General features: G+C 36.2%; 2 protein-coding genes across 6 annotated transcripts; one reads left to right on the top strand and one right to left on the bottom strand.

Annotated features, from left to right (window-relative positions):
* Positions 1–1,898: 1,898 nt before the first annotated feature.
* Positions 1,899–4,959, top strand: LOC141819839 (SKP1-interacting partner 15-like). Of its 3 annotated transcripts, none has more exons than XM_074707098.1 (2): positions 1,899–3,216; positions 4,763–4,959. In XM_074707098.1, the coding sequence occupies exon 1, from the start codon at positions 1,976–1,978 to the stop codon at positions 3,194–3,196; it is 1,221 nt and encodes a 406-aa protein (XP_074563199.1). In that variant the 5' UTR covers positions 1,899–1,975; the 3' UTR covers positions 3,197–3,216; positions 4,763–4,959. The 3 variants fall into 3 exon arrangements, with proteins under 3 accessions (XP_074563199.1, XP_074563198.1, XP_074563197.1); XM_074707097.1 differs by having other exon boundaries at positions 4,758–4,959; XM_074707096.1 differs by having other exon boundaries at positions 4,749–4,959.
* Positions 4,960–7,567: 2,608 nt separating this feature from the next.
* LOC141819795 (peroxisome biogenesis protein 22-like) lies at positions 7,568–22,608 on the bottom strand. Of its 3 annotated transcripts, none has more exons than XM_074707052.1 (9): positions 22,394–22,608; positions 19,421–19,657; positions 19,294–19,341; positions 14,091–14,147; positions 13,908–14,009; positions 13,174–13,239; positions 11,100–11,201; positions 8,554–8,702; positions 7,568–7,813 (listed from the first exon to the last, which is right to left on the bottom strand). In XM_074707052.1, the coding sequence occupies exons 1-8, from the start codon at positions 22,568–22,570 to the stop codon at positions 8,589–8,591; spliced, it is 903 nt and encodes a 300-aa protein (XP_074563153.1). In that variant the 5' UTR covers positions 22,571–22,608; the 3' UTR covers positions 7,568–7,813; positions 8,554–8,588. The 3 variants fall into 3 exon arrangements, with proteins under 3 accessions (XP_074563153.1, XP_074563152.1, XP_074563151.1); XM_074707051.1 differs by having other exon boundaries at positions 7,569–7,810; XM_074707050.1 differs by lacking the exon at positions 7,568–7,813 and having other exon boundaries at positions 8,362–8,702.
* Between the last annotated feature and the right edge of the window lie 336 nt (positions 22,609–22,944).

Here is a 22,944-nt window from a genome sequence, read left to right as displayed (position 1 = left end):
ATAGGAATTTCATATATTGGGTCGCTCTTTTGTTATATCCTTGTTTGAAATAATAATGCTAATGATTGGAGTAATTTGATCGTATTTGCGTGGTCGTCGAATGAGTGATGGAATATAGTTGGTAAAAAAGAGTTTGTGAGGAAAATCGATTTGAAAAAATAATTATAAAATTTTGATTTGATCGTGATAATAGTTAATATTTTAATTATTATTTATTCTTTTACCTTTGTGTTTTTGATAAGTACGAAGATAATATATTCTGAGATATTCGATATCTTCTCTTAAATAATGTTAAAGTATCAAGTCAAACAAAATACTTTTAGGATAATCTTACTAGAATGATCATTTTTTCAAAGAGATTTTTGTCATGATATCCAATGATCTTCTACGTTATATTATAGTTTTTTTTTATAATTCGACAGGTAATCGATCTGATCCCATCAGAGTCATCAATTTACATGGAACCCATCAGGTTAGTCTGTCCGATTAAATAATTTAAACGGATTAAATTGAACTTTTATTAACTAATTTTAAGGTGAATCCAAATAGGTCGACTTATCTAGGCCCACGATTTGTACGGGTTGGTATGTGACGGGCTCAATTGAGATTTTTTTTAAAAAAATAAAATTAAAATGGAAAACTCAATAGACTATTGGTAGAGCCATCAATTTGGGTTAAGTTCGTCAGGTTGACTCATCCCCAAATAATTTAAGCACGTTGGGTTTAAATTTTAACAACTCATTTTAAGACGGATTCAAGTGAGTCAACCCATCTAGGCCCGCGACCTACTTGGGTTAGTCCGCAAGTTGAGAAAAAAATTTCTTTCAAAATTTAAAATTAAAATAAAAAATTTAATGGACTTGTGAGTTTATATTGGCCAAGGGGTAGAGAAAAAAATTTTATAAAAATTTAAAATTAAAATGAAAATTTTAATAGGTTGTGGGTTTACCCACCTAATCTACAATCCAAAATTAAAATTTTCAATATTTTTTATATATTTTTTATTTTTTAACGGGCTCGTGGACTGAGTTGTCTAACCCGCAATTCGCTTTGGATTAGATTGAGAATTTTTTAATCTGTCAAGATAGTGGATTGGCTCATGCCGCCCTATCATGAGTTTTTGACCGATCGATCCGTCCCGCCGTGATTTGACTCGTTCGACAACATTATTAGTGGTTTAACCTGTTTAAATTGCAACCCAAATTTAAATTTTTTTAATATATTTTTATTTTTTTATATGTTCGTGGATTGATTCATCTAATTTGTAATCCGTTTTGAGTTAAGTTTTTCAACTTATTAGAAAGATGTGTTTATCCATCCGCCTTATCATATAATAGATTTTTGATGGATCTTATTTTATCATGAGTTGATTTGATTAATCATATTAGATCTTACAAAATTTTTTATTGACTATTAAAATAAATTGGGGAGCACGATCCTGACAAAAGAACAAGTGTCAAGAGTTTTTCAAACTTTGATCCTGAACGTGTAATATACATCTACGAAGAAGACAATTTAGACAATCCAACAGATCAAAAGTTTAATTGATAAAGAAGAAGAAAATTTAGACAATCCAACAAATCAAAATTCTAATTGACATCGTTTGATTATATTAGTTATTTTTAAAAAGTTAAGTTAATTACTAAAAAGTATTTATTTATCACTTTACAATGTCCATGTCGCCCCCCACTGATTCGAGTCGCGAATGAGCCACTTCCCCTTCAGAACCCGATTTAACTCGCGACACCGCTCCGACCGTCCGATGAGTCACACCGACCGCCGCTGCCACGTCGGCATTTAACCATGTCGGCGCTTAAGTCGCTCCTCGATTCGTGACCAGATCAGGCTTCGTCGCCATATGACTCCCCACCCCTCCCCTCCGCCCCTCCCCTATTCCTCCGCCGCCAGCTGTTTCTACAGCCGCCCACCGGTGGATTGCGACGGCGGAGGCGACGGAGACGGCGGCGAGGACGATATGCCTTCGAAGGAAGGGAACTATAGCATGATGTTCGCCTCACTGGATTCTTCCACAGTCGCAGAATCGTCGGAGATCGAGCCGGGTGCTCCTCCTCCGCCGGCGATCCCGATCCAGCTCCTCCCCCAGGATGCCCTCCACAACGTCTTCGGTCGCCTCTCCCTCCCCGAGGCCGTGGCTTGCCGCTCCGTCTGCCGGATCTTCCGCGATGCGCTCTCATCGCTTCCCTTCCTCTCCTCCCTCCCCCCGCTTCGCCTCCTCGCCCTCCGCCACCCTCGTTGCTCCGCCGCTTCGGCTGACGATCCACGCCCCTGCTTCCTTGCTCTTGATCCCGGCCTACGGCGATGGTTCCGCCTTCCCCTTCCCTTTTCTTCCTCCTCCCCCGTCACTGCCTCGCCCTCCCTCCTTTTCCTCTGGGTAGACGCCGCCAGCGACGAGAGGAGCTCGAGATCCCTTGTCGTTTGCAACCCCCTTTCTGGGTCTCATCGTGTCCTCCCCCCACTGGGCTCCGCCTGGTCCCGTCACGGCACGGTCCTTGCCTGTCCCGATGGCACAGCCCTCGTCCTCACACAACTCGCCGCTCTTTCCTGTGGACAGGGTACAGACCGCTGGCTTAAATTCTCCCTCAACCTCCCTTCCAAGCCCCGGAGCCCTGTCCTGATGACCGGAGCGATCTTTGCTCTCTGCGATGTGGGCACACCTTGGCGTAGCCTGTGGCGGCTCTTCTCCTGCCGCCTCCTTGACCTCGGAAAGTGGGCCGCGCTGGAGCGGCCCGAGTGGGGGGACGTGTTCAACATCCTCAAGCGGCCGCGGTTGCTTGCTGGGGCCGGCGGGGGACGAATTTTGATGATTGGAGGGCTACGGTCATCGCTTGCTGCAGATGCGCCTTGCTCTACGGTGCTTATCTTGAGGCTTGATCTTGAAACAATGGAGTGGGACGAGGCAGGAAGGATGCCACCGGAGATGTATCGCTGCTTCAGTGGTGGTGCAGTGGGTTCCATGGCAGCAGCTGCAGCTGGGGCTAATAATAAGGTGAAGGTGTTCGGCGGCGATGGTAGGGTTTGGTTCTCTGGGAGGAGAGTAAGAGGAAAGCTGGTAATGTGGGAGGAAGATGAGAAGGGTGGGTGCGGAGTATGGACCTGGGTTGATGGCCTTCCAGGATCGAATGAAGGGGTTTACAGGGGTTTTGTTTTTCATGCTGGATATGGTGCCACTGCTTGACTAGCAGCCAATTTGATGAGGTAACAACATACTTCTTTTTGAGAAATTTGTGCTTTTCTATTGAGTTTTCTTTTTCCCTTCTGAACAATTATCATGCATAAGTTATGATGCTTTTGAACTAACTAGTCGTCGTTATCTTTGCGTGTTCAAAATGCAAAGTCTATTTAGTAGAGGAGTTGGACTCTAATCTCCATAGGAACACTTCAAACACGTGTGAACGTCATACTAATCTCTTCATTTGCTCAAAAAGCCAAGATGTTAATCCACATATGTAAATTTGATACTGTAATTCTTCTGAAAACTTGTCGCTTCTTTTTAATTATGATCTACAAGTTCTTCCAATTGAAATGGTGCAGATTAGTAGAGTAAGATCTATTGAAATTAATTGAACTGAGGAGATGTATGTGCCTTTGTTATTTTCAAATAGATTATACTGAAACCGTAGCAGCTGAAATCATATTGTGCTGTCTTCTCTTAGCACAGTGCAAAATCCTGGTCTCGTCTTCTTGTTATCCTCGATGGGTGTAAATTTGGAATGAATGATAGATCTTAGCTCAACTAGATTAATATGCCGATTATTGTTATACAAATGGATTCACTTTATCCAATTATTATCCTAAGATCAGGCGAAGGATTAGCTTGTAAAGTGGATGTTGTAAAACTCTGAAACTAGTGGAGGCCAAATCTACATCCATATGCTAGATGCTGTTTCGGCAAATGTCTGATTGATTTTTCAGAAACCTACTTGGAAAACTTGGCAAAGTAGAATCCATATGATTTAATATCTTGTTATCATCAGATGATTCTTCAGACTTTTCAAATCAATTTAACTACTGATTGAAAGAGTTGTTATATTACAGGGAAGTGCTCTTTATGTATACCATGTGTTTAAGTTGTCTTACATAACATGGGCGACTTCTCAATCACATGGTTTAGGCTCTTCACGAGCGTTTATAGATTGTAGATTATAAATGTCATTAGACATGAATTAATTCATAGTTATGGTTTTTGGAACTATCATTATCCTTTTGTGTTAAACAACTAGATATATAATCTTAACTTTGGCTGGCCAGGCTCATTTCTGTGTTATGGCTGACAACATAACAAGCTTAAGAAGACATGAGAGAATCAAATTCAGATTACTCTTATCAATTGTTCTTGAAAGTTCCTGTTAGTAGTAAATAAAATTTTGCTTTTGGTCATATTTTAAATATCATCTAGAACATTTATTTTGAGTTTGCTAGCATTTATCCTATTCACATGAAGACAACCTAATCCATAAATAATCTGGATGTCTTTGCATTGTTATTTCAGTGTAGAAAGTGAAAACCACACTAGGTATTTGTAAACCTAATCTCATGTTCTCCCCAATTAAACTAGTTTATACACCAAATGTTCCTCTAGAGACTAAATTCTCATCTAAATTTTCAGTGAGCCTATTCTTTGAGAGTGTTTTATTTCACAACTGAAGCCTCATTTGGTACATAGCTCCTTATCGGTCCAAACTGGCACTCATCTTAATTCTTATGTTAAATCACTCATTCCTTTGTAGTTTATGCAGCGCAGTCCTTCTCGTCTCCCTCGGTGGCATTAGAACCAACTCAGCGAAAACAAAATCCTGAAGCAGTTTCAGGAATTAGTTTTGTTTCCCTTGGACTTGTATACTGCAGCAGCGACCAAGGGGATGCTTATCATTTTCACTATTGTTCGATCAGACTTTAAATATAATGAAAAAAAAAACTCTGAAGTTCTTTTTTGGATTAGTGTAATGCAAATTTCTAATGTCTGGGTATCTTCTTTCTTTCTTTCTTGTTAAAAATTATAGATACTGAGGGAGGGCAACGATAGAAGAAGGGTATTGGAGTGATGAGAACTTTGAGAGCTGTTTTAACCTAAACTTTGGCACAAGAGAAACAAAGACATTTGTGTCGTTTCATTAGAGGACGGGTCTATGTATTCTAATGAGTTCGTGATAAAATGTTTCGATGTTGATTAGGAGTTAGGGTTGTCATAATCACTCACTAATATTATCAGAGGGTTAGGATTCTCTTGATTTAAACCATGTCGAGATTTTGATATTGTAGAGTCAAAATTTACTAATGGGCTTGAGTACAATCAGAATCATTATCAAGCTCATTGTAGTCTTTGTCTTATACCCTCTAGTATGGATTGAGATATTAATTTTTTATGGTCAATTATAATTTTGAAGTTGATTTACCTTTTCATATATGATTGTGGAGTCGATCGTATGAGGTTACCGTTGGGATGGTGGATTTTATTTTTTATTGAAGAGATTAAAATTGAAGTGTTAAGATAAGTTAATTGATGCTCTAGGTTTGTGTCAGTTAGTTGATTGACATTCACAAATAAACACAAAAAGTTTAAGAGTTTACGATTGTTGATAAAGGAGGGACACAATGAGAAATAGTTACGTATTTTGATAAATATGAAAGTGGATTATGCATTTTGAGTATTACGAATTTTCTAAGTATGCTGATTTAGTAAATTACCGTAGAAAGAAATGATGAAAGTAGCAAAAACATTCTTATTTATAGAAATTAGTCGACTAACTCGGTATGTAAAAATCTCACCACATTGAAATAGCAATTGCCCAGAGCACCCTATGGTGGCAAGCTTAAAGTTATTTTTTCATTCGAGGGAAAAAAATCTTTAAAATTTATTATAAAATAAAAGTCATTATATTGGTCAATTCAAGTGACTTCCGATATGTTTTAAGGATTTATCTTCACCCTCATTTTAGAAAAAAAAAATCAATAAAAATATTATTCAAAGAAAAATAAATTTTAATTGATATTTTTATATTACATATATACAATAACATTAAATTTTATGTTTAGAGCGAAAACGGTAATAAATAATTAATTATAAATATAGGATAGACAACAATTGATCTATTCAAAAATAAATAATTAATTTAAAAAGTTTAAAATTTTCACCTTTTATCAGATAAATTTCTCATGTTGTTTATTGATATGGCATATTTTTTTTAAAAAAAAATGATGCATCAAATAATCATTTTACAGTAACTAACTTAAAAGAATTTTCTCATGTTGTTTAAAAAATTATAATGTATCAAATAATTATTTTACAATAACTAACTTAAAAGAATTTTAATGTTACCATGATACCAAGTCTTAAACCTATACAAGAAGAAATTAAAATAATTTACAAAAACATCGTAGGTTTGTCTAGCTATCACTTTTTATGACACAATTTTTTAAAAAAAATATAAAATAATTAAATGTCAACCGCTTTATATTTAAAATAGTCATATCATTTAATAGTCAATTAGGAATGTTTATAACATGTGAATGAAAGATTAAATCTCAGACTAATACATGAATTAACACGGCACATAATTACCATTAAGAATTAAATCTCATTAAATAATTTAATACATATTATATGAAAGAGATTTAAATTATCGAATATAAATTACATATATAAAATCCTCATTAATATTAATAGACCGTTAATGAGATTGAATTATGAAAATGATCTCAATAAGAATGACTGCAAGCATCTTCAGTTTTATCATTGTTTCGATATGAAATGTAGCTATAAGAATGACGATAAATATAAAATAATTAAATATCAGCCTGCCTTATATTTAAAATAGTCATACCATTTAATAGTCAATTAGGAATGTTTATAACATGTGAAAGTCCATTATCAAATAAGAAGACCTAAGACCTCCAAGAACATATTGTAATATTTGAATGCGACGATACAATTTTTATGTTGAATGTTCAATCGTGCCTCGCCATGTGAGGGAATTCCAATCGATCACAACCCATAAAAACCACTAGAAAATCCAAAAAAAAAAAAATCAAAAGAAATCCTAAAATAATACAACCTTACATTTACCGCTCGCTCGATCGTGTGCTCGTGTCATTGAGTATGGTGTGCCGCCATGGCTGTCTTCTCGGGTCACTACTCATCGCGCAAATGTGACAATGTGTGCCCATAAGATTTTTGAACACCCATTTTGGACCCTTAGAACCCACCCCCTGACTAGCATAAGGTGTCATGCCTACACAACGGTTGCCTGCTCGTGGCTCCGCAGACCACACACGTATGACTGCACGCGCACGAGGATCATCGGCGATGTCTATTGGATCGAGGTGTCTAAACAAGTAAACATTTTATATATGATGAAGATAGATACGATACCAGTTTGGATCCAGTTTCAGGATCTCTAAACTGCTTCAACTGTGCAAATGCTCTTCCTACCCTCTATCTATCAGAAAGTATCACATAAACCCAACTTTCTAATTGCACTCGCAAGAAATCCAAAGCAGAGATCACATAAATCATGTTCCACACAATACGGCAGAAAAATTTACAAGAACATATTCGATCAAAATGTGACGACGACAGCAGCGAAATCTGAGTTCAAACATACGGGAAAAAATCGGAACAAAACGATGTCGTGCCGGTATCATGGCCATAAAGTTTTGTGTGCTATACATACACACAATGTGGCTATAAAGTTAGCAAATAAAGGCAATAAAAATTGGCCATTCATCAATGGACAACTATGAACAAAATTCCAATAGCTCCAATCAGGGAGTGTACGTGATAAGCTTTCATCTGCTATGAACAGAAAAAAAAAACTGATGAGAAACCGAAAATTTGTTTATGTAGCAGAGGGAAATCGCAATGCAGTAGAACCACAAACAGTCAGTTGTAGGATGCGAAACTTGGCTGATAACACAGAATTTTAGCCTACACAAATGCCAATTTACTGATACTGGAAACTGAAAAATTAGTACACCACCCTAGATCTAGTGGAGAAGAAAGATAGTCTCGGGCGGTATTTGGTTATGCAACCACTGGATCCACCAAATGACTGGGCAGATCTAACATATGCTAGCACTAAACTAGCCCATCATCCTTAATCTACGCAACAAAGAGCAGGCGTAGAGACGAAAGCTCGAGAGCTTCCGTGTGGTAGTAACACACTTGCCATTTTGATGGAATCCATTCTAACATGTATGTAACTACTGAAAATTGGGTATTCTACACTTGTAAATATTCCAGTAAAATGCTTGATTTTAATCCAAAATAATACACAGGAAAGTATGCAACAGCTAATTAGCTAGAGCCCCAACACGGTGTGTATGCAAAACGCAATCAGGAAATGATTGAGAGAAGTTACAATTTGTTACTATAGTTGTTCAAATTCTGGTCCCATTTTGTTGCTCATACACTGATACACGAATGTTTCATAAACTATCATATCACAGTTATATTTTAAGTGTCAACCCATTTCAAGTGCAAAATGCAAATAGTTGTCTGCTAAATAAAATGTAACATGATTATGATGGGCTTACATGATCCTCAGTAGATTAGGTAGGAAATATGCAACTTATTTTCGACCTTGATCACCAAAGAACTGTTCCAAACTAGTTGAAATGAACACGTTAGGAGCCGTTTGTTGAGGTCGGTCTGGTGTCACATGGAGTAAATATTTGATGAATCTCTGCAGCCATGAAAAGAGAACATATCAGCTGACTTTCAAACTGAAATTTAATGAAAGACAGTGCATTTTATGGAACATGAAGACAGAATTTCAAAGATTTAACCTCAATCATATTGATCCAAGAAAAAATAGAGAGGAAGGTATACTAATATAACAGGTTGGTCAAAGAGACATTCCATTCTCAATGGCCAAGTCAAGAGTACAAGTGATGGGTTCGATCAGATATACTCGCCATTACAGTTGCAAAGAATAATAGTTACCATGCTCAATAGATGATTACATCCTAAAGGACAGAAGTGACTTAGTTCTGTGAAAGATCAACAAAGACAACTTGATGCGAAGAAGGCATTTGTAAACATGAGGCTCAATCAAGTGGTTCATGTAAAACCTTGGAAAGATGGAAAGAATGCTGTCAACGAATCACATATATCTTTCTTTGACTTCATAAACCCAATTATAGCAATATCAAATACAGGATTTCAATCAAATTTGACCCAGTAACAATCACATTTGCAAAGAATAGTTGCCACTTGACCCTGTGAGAGATCAATGATAGACATCAAAAGGTGAAGAGACATAATGGAAAACATTGAAACTCAATCAAGTGGTTAGGAAATGTCTTGAAAAGAGCTGTGTAAGTCTCAGAGGCATATATTTCCTGATACTGCTAAGAAACAAAATTAAAACCACCTCATCTACTATTCTTTTTGATTGAGTAGTAACTGCTTACTGAAAGCTCTAAGTAACTAAGATCATTTTTGTAAAATGATGGAGGGGTGATAAAGATATTTTACATAAAATAAAAGTAGGATGGTTGAAATGGAGAACGTCAGTTATTCATTGTAATTGTAAGGTACCTCTAAAGCTTAAAAGAAAGCTTTACAAAACAACAATTAGACTTGTTATATTATATAGAGACAAAATGTTGGCTATAAATCGAGCACATGAGTAGAAGATAAGAATCGCAAAAATAAGAACGTTAAACTGGATGACGTATAAGGATGAATAGTATAAGAAATGAGAACATTAGAAAGAAAGTTAGGATAGTCCTTATTAAGAGAAAACTCCGAGAGACACATTTAAGATAATATGGACATGTACTTAAGCGACCAATAAATACTTGGTTAAGCAATCTGAGACCATGAAAAACATGTACATTAATCGAGCAAGAGGCAAACTAAAGAAGACTTAGCAATGATAAAACAGGGATAAATTCATTTAAATATAGATGAGGATATAGTAGGAGATAAAGCCCAATGGCATAGGAGGATCCGTATAGCTAACCTTATTCAGTGAGATAAAGGCTTAGTTGTTGTTATTGTAGTAATTGCTTACTATATAATTTAAGATGAATTATATAATAGTACTTTATTTAAAGTATTGTTTTATAACAAAGTTTAATGATAAGATTTCAATATAACATTGTCGCCACACTTGGGATACTTTGGAACGCATCAAAGCATGTTAGGATGATTCCAATAACTTATTATATTGGTATTAATCTGTTTAATAAATAAAAAACTTATGGAATATCTATTTAGTTAATCCATCTATTTTGAAAATCTTGTTGAATTTGGTCAAAGCTGATTGAAAATTGCATAAAACGTGACAGATTTCACTTCCAAATCTGAACAACTACTTCATTCAATATAATTCCACATCCATCTCAAGTTCACAAGCCATATACCCTTTGTTCTCCACCATCATAAAGCCAAACCTGGTAAGAATCAAACTAGAATCATTTGAAGTGAATGGATCCCTGTGCTTGTTTCCTTGCGGCCTTGCGATGCCATCCCTTCATGATGTGAGGTGCTTAGGAAGCCTAAGCAGGAGAAAAGACCACTGCTGATACCTCATGTATTCCCTAAGCCCTTCCTCCTCTCACACCCATCATTCCAGGTGCCAAAGCTTATTGGGTTCGGAAGCTGAAGCTTCCTGCTTCACCTCTGCTTTCAAATCTCAGGGCCTTTTGTCACAAACACCAAACAAGACAAGGCTGGTATCAACCATACAATTCTCCCCAGAAGAACATTCGTATGCAGAAATCAAATCACGGTTCGATTGAAACTTCCCAGAAATCATGCTAACAGTAGTCATGAACAAACCTATCAGATAAATGGTCCAGAATGGATCAAAAGAACAATCTAGGGTTTGGACTGTGTAGTAATCATACAATTATTCTAGGGTTTGGACCATGCAGTAATCATACAATTGTTTGTCCCGACCCAAGTTTAAGCTTAGGATGATATCGTCAGATAACAGACGAAGTGTTTAACATATCACAATCATATACAGAAAAACAAATAGCCACATACAGAATTAGATTGAAACTTTCCAGAAATCATGCGGACAGTTTGTGTAGAAAATAATGTGAAATAGCATAATACTTCTACTTACAGTCAACTGGTGTACAATTTCAGAATTTGCATCAATATGCCAATCAGGTTCCAATTGTCGAACAAATGATATGCGCCCATTCTCTGTACTACAGAAAAGAACCTACAAATCAGAGAAAAATAAAGATTGGAATGATCAGAATGACAGAAAAGGTTTTATTTGTGCTATGCTTAATGTTACAAAGGATGCAGAAAATGAAACACAAGTTCCATGATTCACAGATAAATAAGCTATTTTTGAACATATCGGCACTAAAGAGAGAAAACATGAACCACTGGGTTCCATAAAAACATATCAAAATGTGAATATTAAACACGAACTGGCAATTTAATTAAGAACTTTAATTCAATTTTCGTGAGGTAAATAAGTTTACTTCTCTTGGCAGTAAAAACTTTAGTAACCTAGAGAACTTTTGGAAAAATGGATCTGTATGAACATGAGCATCATGAATCCAAGTTATCTTCTAAAAATAGAAGAAAATTATTGTGCTTCCAGATTAATTTTGCTAGTTAAGCTGATTATCTCTCTAATAGAAGATAAACAAACTGTAAGTTATCTTCTAAAAATAGAAGAAACTTATTGTGCTTCCAGACTAATTTTGCTAGTTAAGCTATAAACAAACTGCATCTGCAAGCCAAACTGAAATGCTGAAAAGGAGCAGCAGCAAATGCTTGAGGGATCTCTTACAAGTCCCAGATATACTTCAGAAACACATAATAAAAGACACAGGTTTACAAGTATGAATGATGAAGGCACTGAGCTAGTTTCACTTGGAAAACCTGACATAATGACATCTCTTGGTGAAACATCAGATCACTGGCATTGAAAAGCTAGGATTTCCATCCAATATCAGTGTCTTCAGGTCAACTCCAAAATTTTTAACTGCCTGACCAATTACTAGTTGTACAAAAAAAAATTTAATAGTGTAGATATTTATCTTTCTGATCAGCATACTGCCTAGTATAAGGGTATTAATCAAATCCTACAAAAGTATTAGACTGGAATAGATAAGGAATAGAATACTGATTCCTAGGTAATATAATGAACAAGAACAAGGAATAGACAAAGAATAAGTATTCCTTAACTTAGTTCATCAACTAGAGTAGTCACGAAATAATTATCTTTGTAGTTGGCTGGTAGGAATGTCATAAAGGATATACATGGAATAACATTCACAATAAAATCCCTATAAAAATAATATATATGACTCGTCTCATTTGCATGATTTACTTGACCATAGTCCGCTTGGCACACTGGACTTCCCAACATATCACAACTGCCCAACCCGCCAAGCTAATTTGGTTGGCCTTTCCCACCTAGCTCGACCAACCCACCTGACTTAACCAACTCAACTAGTCCATCCAGCCTGTCCAAACCCGATCTGAATTAACCCAACCGGCCTAGACTGACCAGACTGCTTGGCTTACCTGGCTTGTCTAGCAGCCTACCCAACCCAATCGACCTTTCTGGCCTGCCTGGTTGAGCCATCAAATGTGTTATTTAAAGGATGAAATAGACAAAGAGTAGTTATTCCAGGAATAACTATTATTTATTACTTACGAATTTAAAATAAATATGGATAAACCAAATGTAACATGGCAATAGATATTCTATGAGAATTCATATGAAATAGAATAGCTATTCCTATGAACCAAACATACCACTGGTGAAGTGTGTCATAACCTTCTTGAAAAAATTAACTATTGCATCAGACTGGTATTGAACCTTCACATTTCAAAAAGTGGACTCTAATTCATGAATAACTCATTGGAAACACACAAAATTATGCCACGTCAGAATCTGTAAACCTTGGAAAGTAGTAATCAAAATGGATAACAAATTTTAGTCTGTGCATAATGCTACTGAAACAGTTATAATACTACTCAACAGTGTAACATTTCTTGAAGAAGTCTGGAGAATGTGTATTTAGTCTACTCATTGTACATAAGACAACTTCCTGGCGAGCAAATGAAAGATGCCAAAGCTAAACAAATCAACCAAGAGACGATAAACCAGCTTCTCCACCTTTATAAGGATGGAGACAAGATAGAATACTTGAAACAAGATCACCCACCTTATCTCTTACCAAACCACCAGAAGTAAAGACTCCAGAATCCTCCAACGCTGAAAGAACCCTTTCCTGCATCACACAGTTCTTCATGAACCAAATTTTCTTTACATTAACAGCCTTAAAGGATAAAGTTACTAACAACAGTAAGAAATCCTGCAGAAATATTATTAACACTGATAAGCAATTATGATCCAATATCATATAGAACACCTAGGTGCCGAAATTATCCCTAAAGATTTAAATTAGCTCAACTAAATGCAGTAAGGATCTTGGCATTATAATGGAATGACAGCAAAAATAATCTTTTATGTGGAAAAAGTTATCTGTTAACTGCATTAATACCAAGAAGTGGATGGATAAACATAGTCAGCAAAGCTGGTAATACAGTGAAGGATATACAGCATGACAAACATTTATGTTCTTTTCTCTTCATTCTTTTTTCTGTGTTATACACATCAAAATTGTAGGGCAAACAAATTGCAATAGAAGGCATAATTAATTGATTTGACAGGGGATACTAAATAATATGGAAAAACCATGTACAGCTATAGACATGAGAAATATGTATACACACACATACATACATATACATATATGTGAATCTTGTGTTCAAGTTATGATTGATGAAAAAAGTCATTATTTAACTAGTTGCATTTAGTATAATAATCATGCAAGACCCAAAAACTATGCCAGAAATGAATCTAACAAATTCTTAGTTTCAGAAAAGGTACACTAACCCCACTTTCATCATCAAGGATTCTTTCCATGAGATAAACGTCACAGAATTTATTGATCTGCAAAAGGACTTCCAGCACAGACGACCTGACTGTTGCACGTGTCTGCTAGAAACTACTAGGAGTGTTACTTCATTAAGTAGATGGTCATCTTAGATGACAAGGCAAGATGGGATGGTCACTGACCTGAAGCTCCTCTGGAGTTGTTTCATCAAGAACTACACCCAGTAACTGACATGTTACCTATAAGAGAACAGGACATGACGTAAAGAACATACTAACAGAACATGAACTAAAATAGTCCACATTTTAAGTGACTACTCTGATTCATAAATACGATACCAATTGTGAAGATTGTGCATTCCTTAATACGACAGATACAAACACATTTACATCATATATGTACATTTATGATCTAAATGTCAACAGTAAAAGCAAAGTGTGGATTATCTTGTATGACCAAAGTTCAACTCACTGCTAGAAAATTTATAATAATTTCTTTTCATTATCAAAAATTGCAATACACAGCAAGCATAACATATTTATAAGTCTTTTGCAGTATTTACCAAAGTATCTTGCAATAGAATAAGCTATAGAATTTACACAAGTATATATAGACTTGTCATAAAATCTTAATTTAGGGGTACCAAACATGGAACTAAACCTGCTGCGCCTAATACCTAATATCTTGCATTAGACTATATTGCATCAAGATCACAAGGCAAGTTGATCTCAATTCAATAGTATAGTTTGATATAATACATGTACATGCTACAAGATCACAAGGTAATGACTTTGGCATTCTAAGTAAACAATTATTGTAAGAACATACAATATATAATAATAATATTACTCGATACATGAACTAATTTTGTTGGTGAAATCAGCCTATGATCAGATTGACCAAGATTTGTGTTTTGATCTTTAAGCAATATGTTTGTTGATTATGTTAAGTAGGTCAAGGTTTATGAATGTGGTCAAGTGGATCGAGGTCGACTAAACACTTGATAATCAAAAAGTCCAATAGGTGTTGACAATGGAAGTCTATGAAGGTCGACGAGGACTAGATGTTTAGCAATTGGTGGGAAGTCTAGATAGGTCAAGAATGACATGTTAGGCAGAGAAAATCCTATCTGGTCATGGAGGACTGGATGTTAAGCAAGCGATAGGAGTCCCGACAAGTCAAGTTTGTCTGGACGTCAAACAAATTTGAAATCCTAAAAGAGTGAATTCTAGGCAAGCAAAGTCCCAACAGGTTAAGGTTGACTGGATATCAAGCAAGGAAGTCCTGGAGGATAGGTTTCAGATAGTGGAAATCTTGGTAGGTCAAGGTTCACCTAAAGTTGAGCAAGGTAAAGTCCTAGAAGGTCGAAGTTGGTCGGATAGTAGGTAATGGGTGAAGTTCCAAAAACGAGAGTATCTAAGCAAGTGAAGTCTTAGTAAATTGAGGTCGACGTACACTAGGTAGATGAGGAAGTGTTGGAGATGTGAGGTCTTTGGCATAGTACGGATTTAGCATTGTTAAGGTTGGAATCAAAGTATCAGTCAACTAGTGAAGTAGTATTAATCGACTACAAAATCTAAAACCACAAAGTTATGATTTGAATGAATTTAGGATTTGAACAAAGTCAATTGTTGTTGTTTAGCAGTTGACTAATAAGTTAGTCAATTGAGTAGTCAACGCAGGCAGAAATCAAAACGAATAAAATATTTTTGTTTGAAGAGTCAACTGGGTCAATCGACTAGTGAAGAGCAATTGATTGGGATGGTAATAGCAGTTGATTGCTACCAAGTCGAGAACCCATAAAAGAGTTGTTATTGGGATAAAGCTATAGCTAAACATTTGAATTTTGACATGGAACGGTGAAGCATTCGACCAGAGGTGTTTCAACAGTCGACTAGGCAATGATTTTTTGATTTGTGAGGAGGCTTACAAAGGTTGGTTTTATGAAGGCTTTCACAACAACATTCTTGAAGCTCCGTTGGGTGAGTGTTGTTACATTCTAAGGCTTCCAGAAAGTAATCCAAAGTTATCAAAGACAAAGTAAAGCAAACCAAAGCAAGATCTTGATTGTTATAAAGTTCATTTTATTTCTTGCTTGCTTGTATGTTTGTATCCTGTTTTGCTTGTAAGAACTGGATTATAAGATTGCAAGAGGTTGCTCTATCTTCAGAGGGCATCTGAGAAGGAAAAATAATAATAGTGATTGTGAGGAATGATCCACCTTACGGATCGTAGGTTGTGGAGTAGGAACGAGGGTTCTGAACCGCATTATATCAGTTTGGCTTCTTCCTCATTCTTGTATTTAAGTTTGTTTTATCTTTTCCACTATGTACTAATTCTTTTAGATAAGAACACAAATGCAAAATGCACGAACATCTATTCACCCCCACCCTCCTCTAGCCGCTACCAAAAGTACTACAAATTTAACTAAAGGTAGTTATAAATAAATAAATGCATCATTTTTTTTCTTTGGGAGATTCTTCATTTGTTGAGGGAAATATGTAAATAATAATGTTATATGTATGCTTTGTGTAGTTAGATGAACTATGCGAAAGCTTAGAGCAATTTGGGGAGCATGACCCCCCCCCCCACCAGCCACAAACTCCTCCACCTTAGTAAGCGCCTGACCTAAGCTCTAGCCAAGCTAGGCCATGAGGCCCTAACCATGGCGTAGCGGTCGGGTCATCCACGCATCCACCAATGCAGTGTAAGGGCGAAAGTTATTTTGTTTTTAATTTGCTTAAATATTCAAATGTCTATACTTACAATTAAATTTGTATCATAACAAGTTATACCGTATAGGTTTACTTATTGTTCTATCCCTAAAGTGATACTATTATTTCCAACCATGCTACGCCATGAGGACCTAACCGTGGTGTAGTAGTTAGGTTTTCCACACATCCACTAGTCCAATGTAAAGGACAAGCCATACTATATAGGTTATCTTATAGTTCTATCACTCATGCCATCACTATCCAGATCATGTAGCACTTGTCTGGTGAATGGATGCATTGGAGTGACATGCCACCCTTGTACATGAAGATGTGGTGGTAGAATTTTTTTCATAAGTAAATCATTGATTTTATAATTGTTAGTTATTGTAGTAATCAAATGTCCAACTATTAATTGATAAACAACTATCTCCATGATACATTTTACAAGGGACCCACCTCTGTTGTGGTCATTTGAAGAACAAGGGACGATACTATTTGAAGCCGATTTAGCCGACACTTTATTAGGCTAGAGAGCGGTAACAGAGATGGCTGAAGTGACTCATCAAGTTGGAGTAGCACTTTATCGGGGCATCAAAACCATATTGCTCTAGACCAGCACACCAACGCATGGCTACTACATTGTGGAGGTGAGGGAAGGCAATCTCCATCGAGCATCACCACAAGAGACTAGTAAGTTTCACCCTAATGTTACATAATTTATTCATCTTAAATAACAAGCCATTATATAGGCATTTCTTATATAGAGAGAGGAAGCAGCTGGGGAAGACTTGTTGCAAGCAAACCCACTAGCGTGGCCATGGCTTGGGCACATGGGCAAGACATCAACTAGAGCAAATCATGGTAAGTGATTTTATTTCTGTAAAGTATTTAGAGCATCTATTGGGTCTAGATGTATATTTGACCTAATATATAACTCAACTTTTGATTGATGATTCATAATGTTTATTGAACTAGCAGAGCTACAGTTGATTGATGGTCCAGAGGTATGGCCTGCGGGCCAACACTGTGGAGTTTAACACTGATTTATGGAGTCAAGCATCTGATGGCAGCGGCACAGGTGGGTATCTAGGATAGGCAGTATCTCAACGCTAGCATTTATGGTATTAGCATATCTCAGGGTAGCACCAATATGTTACAGACTGCAACAGGCATCGCACCAGCCTTGAGTGCCTCACCACTGCATTCACTGATGGTGGTTATGCAGACATACATGGAGAACTCAAAAGCCAAGCAAGAATATGGCCTTCATGAATGCTCTTTGCAATACCACAATCAATTATCGATGCCTCTATGACCACCTTTGATGCCTGAGCTTGCTTCTTTGAATTCTCCTGCTACAGATGCCCTTGATTCTGCCCTACTTATATTGCTACTCCTCCTGATGCCTAGCCTGACAATAGCACCCCTTCCTTGTGGTTGTCAGCTGAGGACAGCCTCTAGCATTCTCCTTAGTTTCCATTCATTATTGTTTTCTTTGTACTGATGACACTTGCACTTTGAATTGAATTTTGTTAATATGACTTCTAGTTATTTTGATTATTTATATGTTGTTGTGATGAGTGTGTGTCATGTGTGGATGTGGTCATTTTTTCATGTGTGATTTTATGCATTATGATGATGTTATATTTGTTGTGTTGTTATTGTATATGTTGTTGATAATATATATGCTATTGTTATAGTTGTACATGAGGTTGTGTATCTCATCATTAAAAATTATAATTGTATTCAGTGAAATTTAGTTTTTTTAAACAATTTTTTAATTATTTGCAACTGCAATATCTAGCACAAAACACAATCTACAGCAGGCATTATGAATTACAATAACTTGCAACGGTAGTAGTTGTCGCAGAATTCAATCTATGACGACAATAGTGAAATTGTTCACGACAGAAACTACATTGTAAATTCCATCACGATTCAATTTGTGACAGATTTTGATCCCAGTTTTTTCAATGGCTCAGTCGCAATGTGTGTGACATTACCAACCACAATGGAGTTTTGCGGTTGAAGGACATCTATGACAGTTTTTGCCGTAGCAGAAGTTCTATTGTTGTTTTGTAGTGTTCTTAGGAAAGCCAATTCTTAGAGGGTTTTGCAACCCTATGTCAATGAAACTAAAACCTATATTGAATCATCCTTGATATTTTTTGTTAACTTCATGATAATTAAAAAAATGCATACCACCTACTGCCTAAAATTGCAATCCAGTGTATACTCAGTCCAACCACTGAAGCATCAAATGGTAAATCAAGTCATATTGCCTGGCATGAGTGAAGAAAAAAAGACGAGCCATATAGAAGCAGATCTAATTTCTTAGTCAAATACTAGTTCTTAGTTGAAATGATAAATACCAAGAGCATTTGTATGGTGGTGGCTGTGGATAAAATAATAATTTGGATGAGAGTACAAACTGTGCAGTCAAACACTCTTAGACTAAAAGGATGTAAATAATAATAATAATAATTTGGTCCACAGTATTTTTAAATATTCTTAGATTGTTTGCAATATCATTTTCACAATGCATTCTGACAACAGACCTCCCTCAGATTTAAGCAAACTAGGTTACAGGATTAATAAACAACAAGCAACCGAATAATAAGATAGATAAGAAACACCATCAAATAGGTAAAATGCAAAATTTAACAATCACCTTACGGCCATCATTCAACCTATGTCTCACTAGTTGCTCCAAAGAAAGCTGCAAAATATAATTACCAGGGTAAGCCTTAGCCAACAGTAGGTAAGCTTAGATACTTCAGATGAAAGCATTAAAATACCTCTAATGGCTGAATGAATTCATTAACAGATCTTTGTGCTCTTGAATCTCCAGAGTATGAGCGAATGTCAGATGCTCGGAGGCTTGTATCTGGATGTAAGTTGTTAGTAGAAAAGATAGGTGATGTGGCAGGTCGTCTACGCTGCCTTAATTGTTGGTCTGGAATTGTTCTCCAAAGCTTCCATGCAAAAATTAGTGTAACCGCAAGAGTAGCAAGAGTTGTGATAGAACGAAGTTTCTGAAGCCAACAAAAAAATACACACTTGAGTCTCTATGACAATGGTTTCTCACCAAGAAATCATATAAAAAGATGGTGAAAAAAATTACATGTCATGCATAAAGAAGGTACAATATTTACAATATTCTATGCATAGAAAAGAACATTATATGGCATGGATATGCAGTTATTTACTGATATAGATGTAAGGTACAATGTTGCTTTTGTTTTCCTCCAATGCTACCCACAACCTAAAATGTGGGTCAGAGAACAATCACAAGAAATTGGATCACCACTCAATATACACCTGGTCCATATATAATCTTACTTCCACAAGTATTAATACATGATAGAAATTTCACAGTTCATTTCAGCTTCAACTTCATCATCATCAGTAGGCTTGGGGGGTCAACTACATGAATTTTAAATCAACGAAATATTTTTTATTATATTTACTATTTTTTCTCATATCTCTCTACCCCTTACACTTTTCATTCTAGTTGATTCAACTCCTCCAACTATAGCATTTATTAACTGCCTCTAGACATGCTCATGCCATCTTGTTTGTACAATTATGCCCCAAGGTTCAACTAAGATGTTTATGTATTTGGCAAAGGGTTTAAATTAGGGCTGCCTGTGTTATTTGTGTGCATTAAGTTCACAAGTATCCTACAAGTTGCACATGGAGTTTGTGACTCAACAAGGTCAAGTTGATGGTTGACTTGAAGTAGCCAAGTTGGTTTAGTTTGGCTTGAAGGAATGATACAAGGTAGACTTGGAGGTGACCGGGGAAGGATGATACGGGACATCCATGAGACTAGAAAATACTAGCGAGGTGGACTCTATAACGAGGAGCATTGAACAGTTAATAAGTTCTGAGTTTTGATGACCTTGAACGAAAAGAACTCCATAGGAAACATAGTGAAGGATGGCATGTGAAGCAAATTCAGAGAGCTTGATGCATTCAAAGGCCTAACGATCTACCAGGAGACGAACTCTAGGACCACCCAACAAGTGGACTATATAGGTGATCTAGTGAAGATGACATGTGAAGCTTGGAGAGTTTGATGAAATTGAAGAACTAAGGCCCTAAGGGGAGGTAGACTCTTGGGTGTAAAGCTACCACAACTTGACGACTTGAAAAATAGTGAGCTGAGAGATTATGTGTAAAGTGTAAACTTAGATTCACGCTTTTGGACAATATATCAAGGATGATATGGGTAAACTAGGTAAGGGCTATCTAGTTTAGCTTGTAGAGAGCAGTCGACTAAGGAACAACAAATTCCCAGTTGTAGTTTCTAGTCAAGCTTGATCCTAGAGTTTTACATGGACTTACGAGGCATAAGTTGAACAAAGTCAAGATCCTTGAGAAGATTGAATCAACCTTTGTTGAGTTAACTGAACTGTTGATTGTTGGCATGCAATGAATAGTTTTTGAATTTCAGTGATGTGGGATTTCAGTAGTTTGAATCTATTTGAAACTTAGTCGTTGGAGGCTTCCCTATGTAAGCAATGGGCATGTTTTCTCTTGAGAATTGTGTGCAAAATTGACCCTAAATTTCCAACATTGTGTGGCCAAGAAAAACGCGACTGAGGGTTGTTGAAAGCCTTCTTCTACGAGTTCTGGTAATATCTTCTTATTGTGCCTCATTTCTATATCTTATAAAAGAATATACTCTCATACAAGATTTCTATGCCTCATTTGAAGGAGTTTTTTCCAAGCATGATCCACCTAATGGATTAATAGGCCATAGAGTAGAACTGGAGTCCAAATCATGTAAACTACTATGTTAGCATTGTCAATTCTTGTATTGATTTATTTTCATAACACATGCACTCTAACACGAATGAACGTCTGCAAGCACTCACAAGAAACTAACAATTAATTTGTCCTTTTATAAGTGCAAGAGAAGTCAAACATTTTATTTTTTATTTATACATTTAGAAGATATTCAACCGGCCCACCACCCTTAAGCATTGCTCATTCTTGTATTGATTTATTTTCTATTTTCACAACACATATACTGTGATATAAACGAACACCCACAAGCAGTCAGAAGAAACTAACAATTAATTTGTCCTTTTATAAGTGCAAGAGAAGTCAATAATTTTATTGGCAAGTTTAGATATTCAACCCCCCTTAACACTCCGGCATAATTATTAAGATCATAACAATCTTAAAATATTTTCTTGCATCTTATAATCTATTGGAGCTACAACTCAGATATAAGCAACTTTTCCTCATCATATCTAGAAACTACATATATACATCTTAGCATTCTCATCTTTGTTATGTTAAACACAGCACAAATTCTTTGAGACTATGCATCATCAAGCACAGTGATACAAGAAACTAAACTGCATAATTTGATTCACATATAGCTTAAATAAAATCCAAATTTTTATTTGATCAAGTAATTTCCCTATATTCTTATTTCAGGCACTCAGACTAGCTAACATGCTAACTATCTTTCTTAAGATTGGAGGCTTGGTAAGTTCAGGTCATCCCTTTTAAGAGACAAACTCAGTTCCGTTCAACTCGAAATCCAAAAGCCAACTTTTTCCCACTTTTTTGTATTCAATCTCGCCCCCCACCCCCACCCCCACACCCCACAAATTCATCAGGAGCCTCACCGCGGTAGCAAAATATTAAATGGTTACTCGCAAAAAAATTCCAATTAGAATCAAATAATGCAAGTGAAACTCTGAACCACGCCAAATAGAGTCAAAAATTGAAGGACGTAAGAAGATCCGAACCTGGAAGTCTACATCAAAGGGCAAGCGTTGGGAGAACTCCGCAAGCGACGCCATAAACCGTTGCATCAGATCGCGCAGCTCGTCCCCCTTATCTGGGTCGGGAGACTGGGAGACTGATCCCATCATGGATTGAGGCGCGACCATCTCCTCCTGGTTCTCAGATGAGAATCCTCGCATTAGCCATTTCCCCTTTCAGAAGGGGACTTCTTCGCATCTCGCTGCTTACCCCGTCTTTTTTTTTTCCTTTTATGGATTAATGAAAATATCATAAACAAATTAAGACTTTTTCAAATTCATCCATTGTCAATGGATATTTTAATAGACACCCGTGCAAACTTTTTCCAAAAAGATAAAATAAATCTTTGAAAAATAAATATTTAGAAAAAATAAATGAGAACTTTTTTTTTAAACTTTGCAATTATTATTCAAATGAAAAATCCAGTGAAACTTTGAGTAGATTTATAAAAGTAAAATTAATTACCCTTATTCTTTAAATTAATACTTTTAAAATTTTTAAATTATCAAAATGACATAAAATTCTTATTATTTTA

This window comes from Curcuma longa, unplaced genomic scaffold, assembly GCF_044706935.1.
Source record: "Curcuma longa cultivar G26 ecotype Majalengka, Jawa Barat unplaced genomic scaffold, ITB_CL_G26_1.1 utg18532_np1212_1030455_RagTag, whole genome shotgun sequence".
Lineage (NCBI taxonomy): Eukaryota > Viridiplantae > Streptophyta > Magnoliopsida > Zingiberales > Zingiberaceae > Curcuma > Curcuma longa.
Note: the sequence above shows the minus strand (reverse complement) of the source record. Positions and strands in the feature narration are given on the sequence as shown.

Coding starts and splice junctions, on each gene's coding strand:
- LOC141819795 (XM_074707052.1), bottom strand. CDS start 22,570: ATGCGAGGATTCTCATCTGAGAACCAGGAGGAGATGGTCGCGCCTCAA. Junction 14,148..19,293: donor GGTTGAATGATGGCCGTAAG/GTGATTGTTAAA, acceptor GTTCTCTTATAG/GTAACATGTCAGTTACTGGG. Junction 13,240..13,907: donor TCCTTGATGATGAAAGTGGG/GTTAGTGTACCT, acceptor TGTGTGATGCAG/GAAAGGGTTCTTTCAGCGTT.
- LOC141819839 (XM_074707098.1), top strand. CDS start 1,976: ATGCCTTCGAAGGAAGGGAACTATAGCATGATGTTCGCCTCACTGGAT.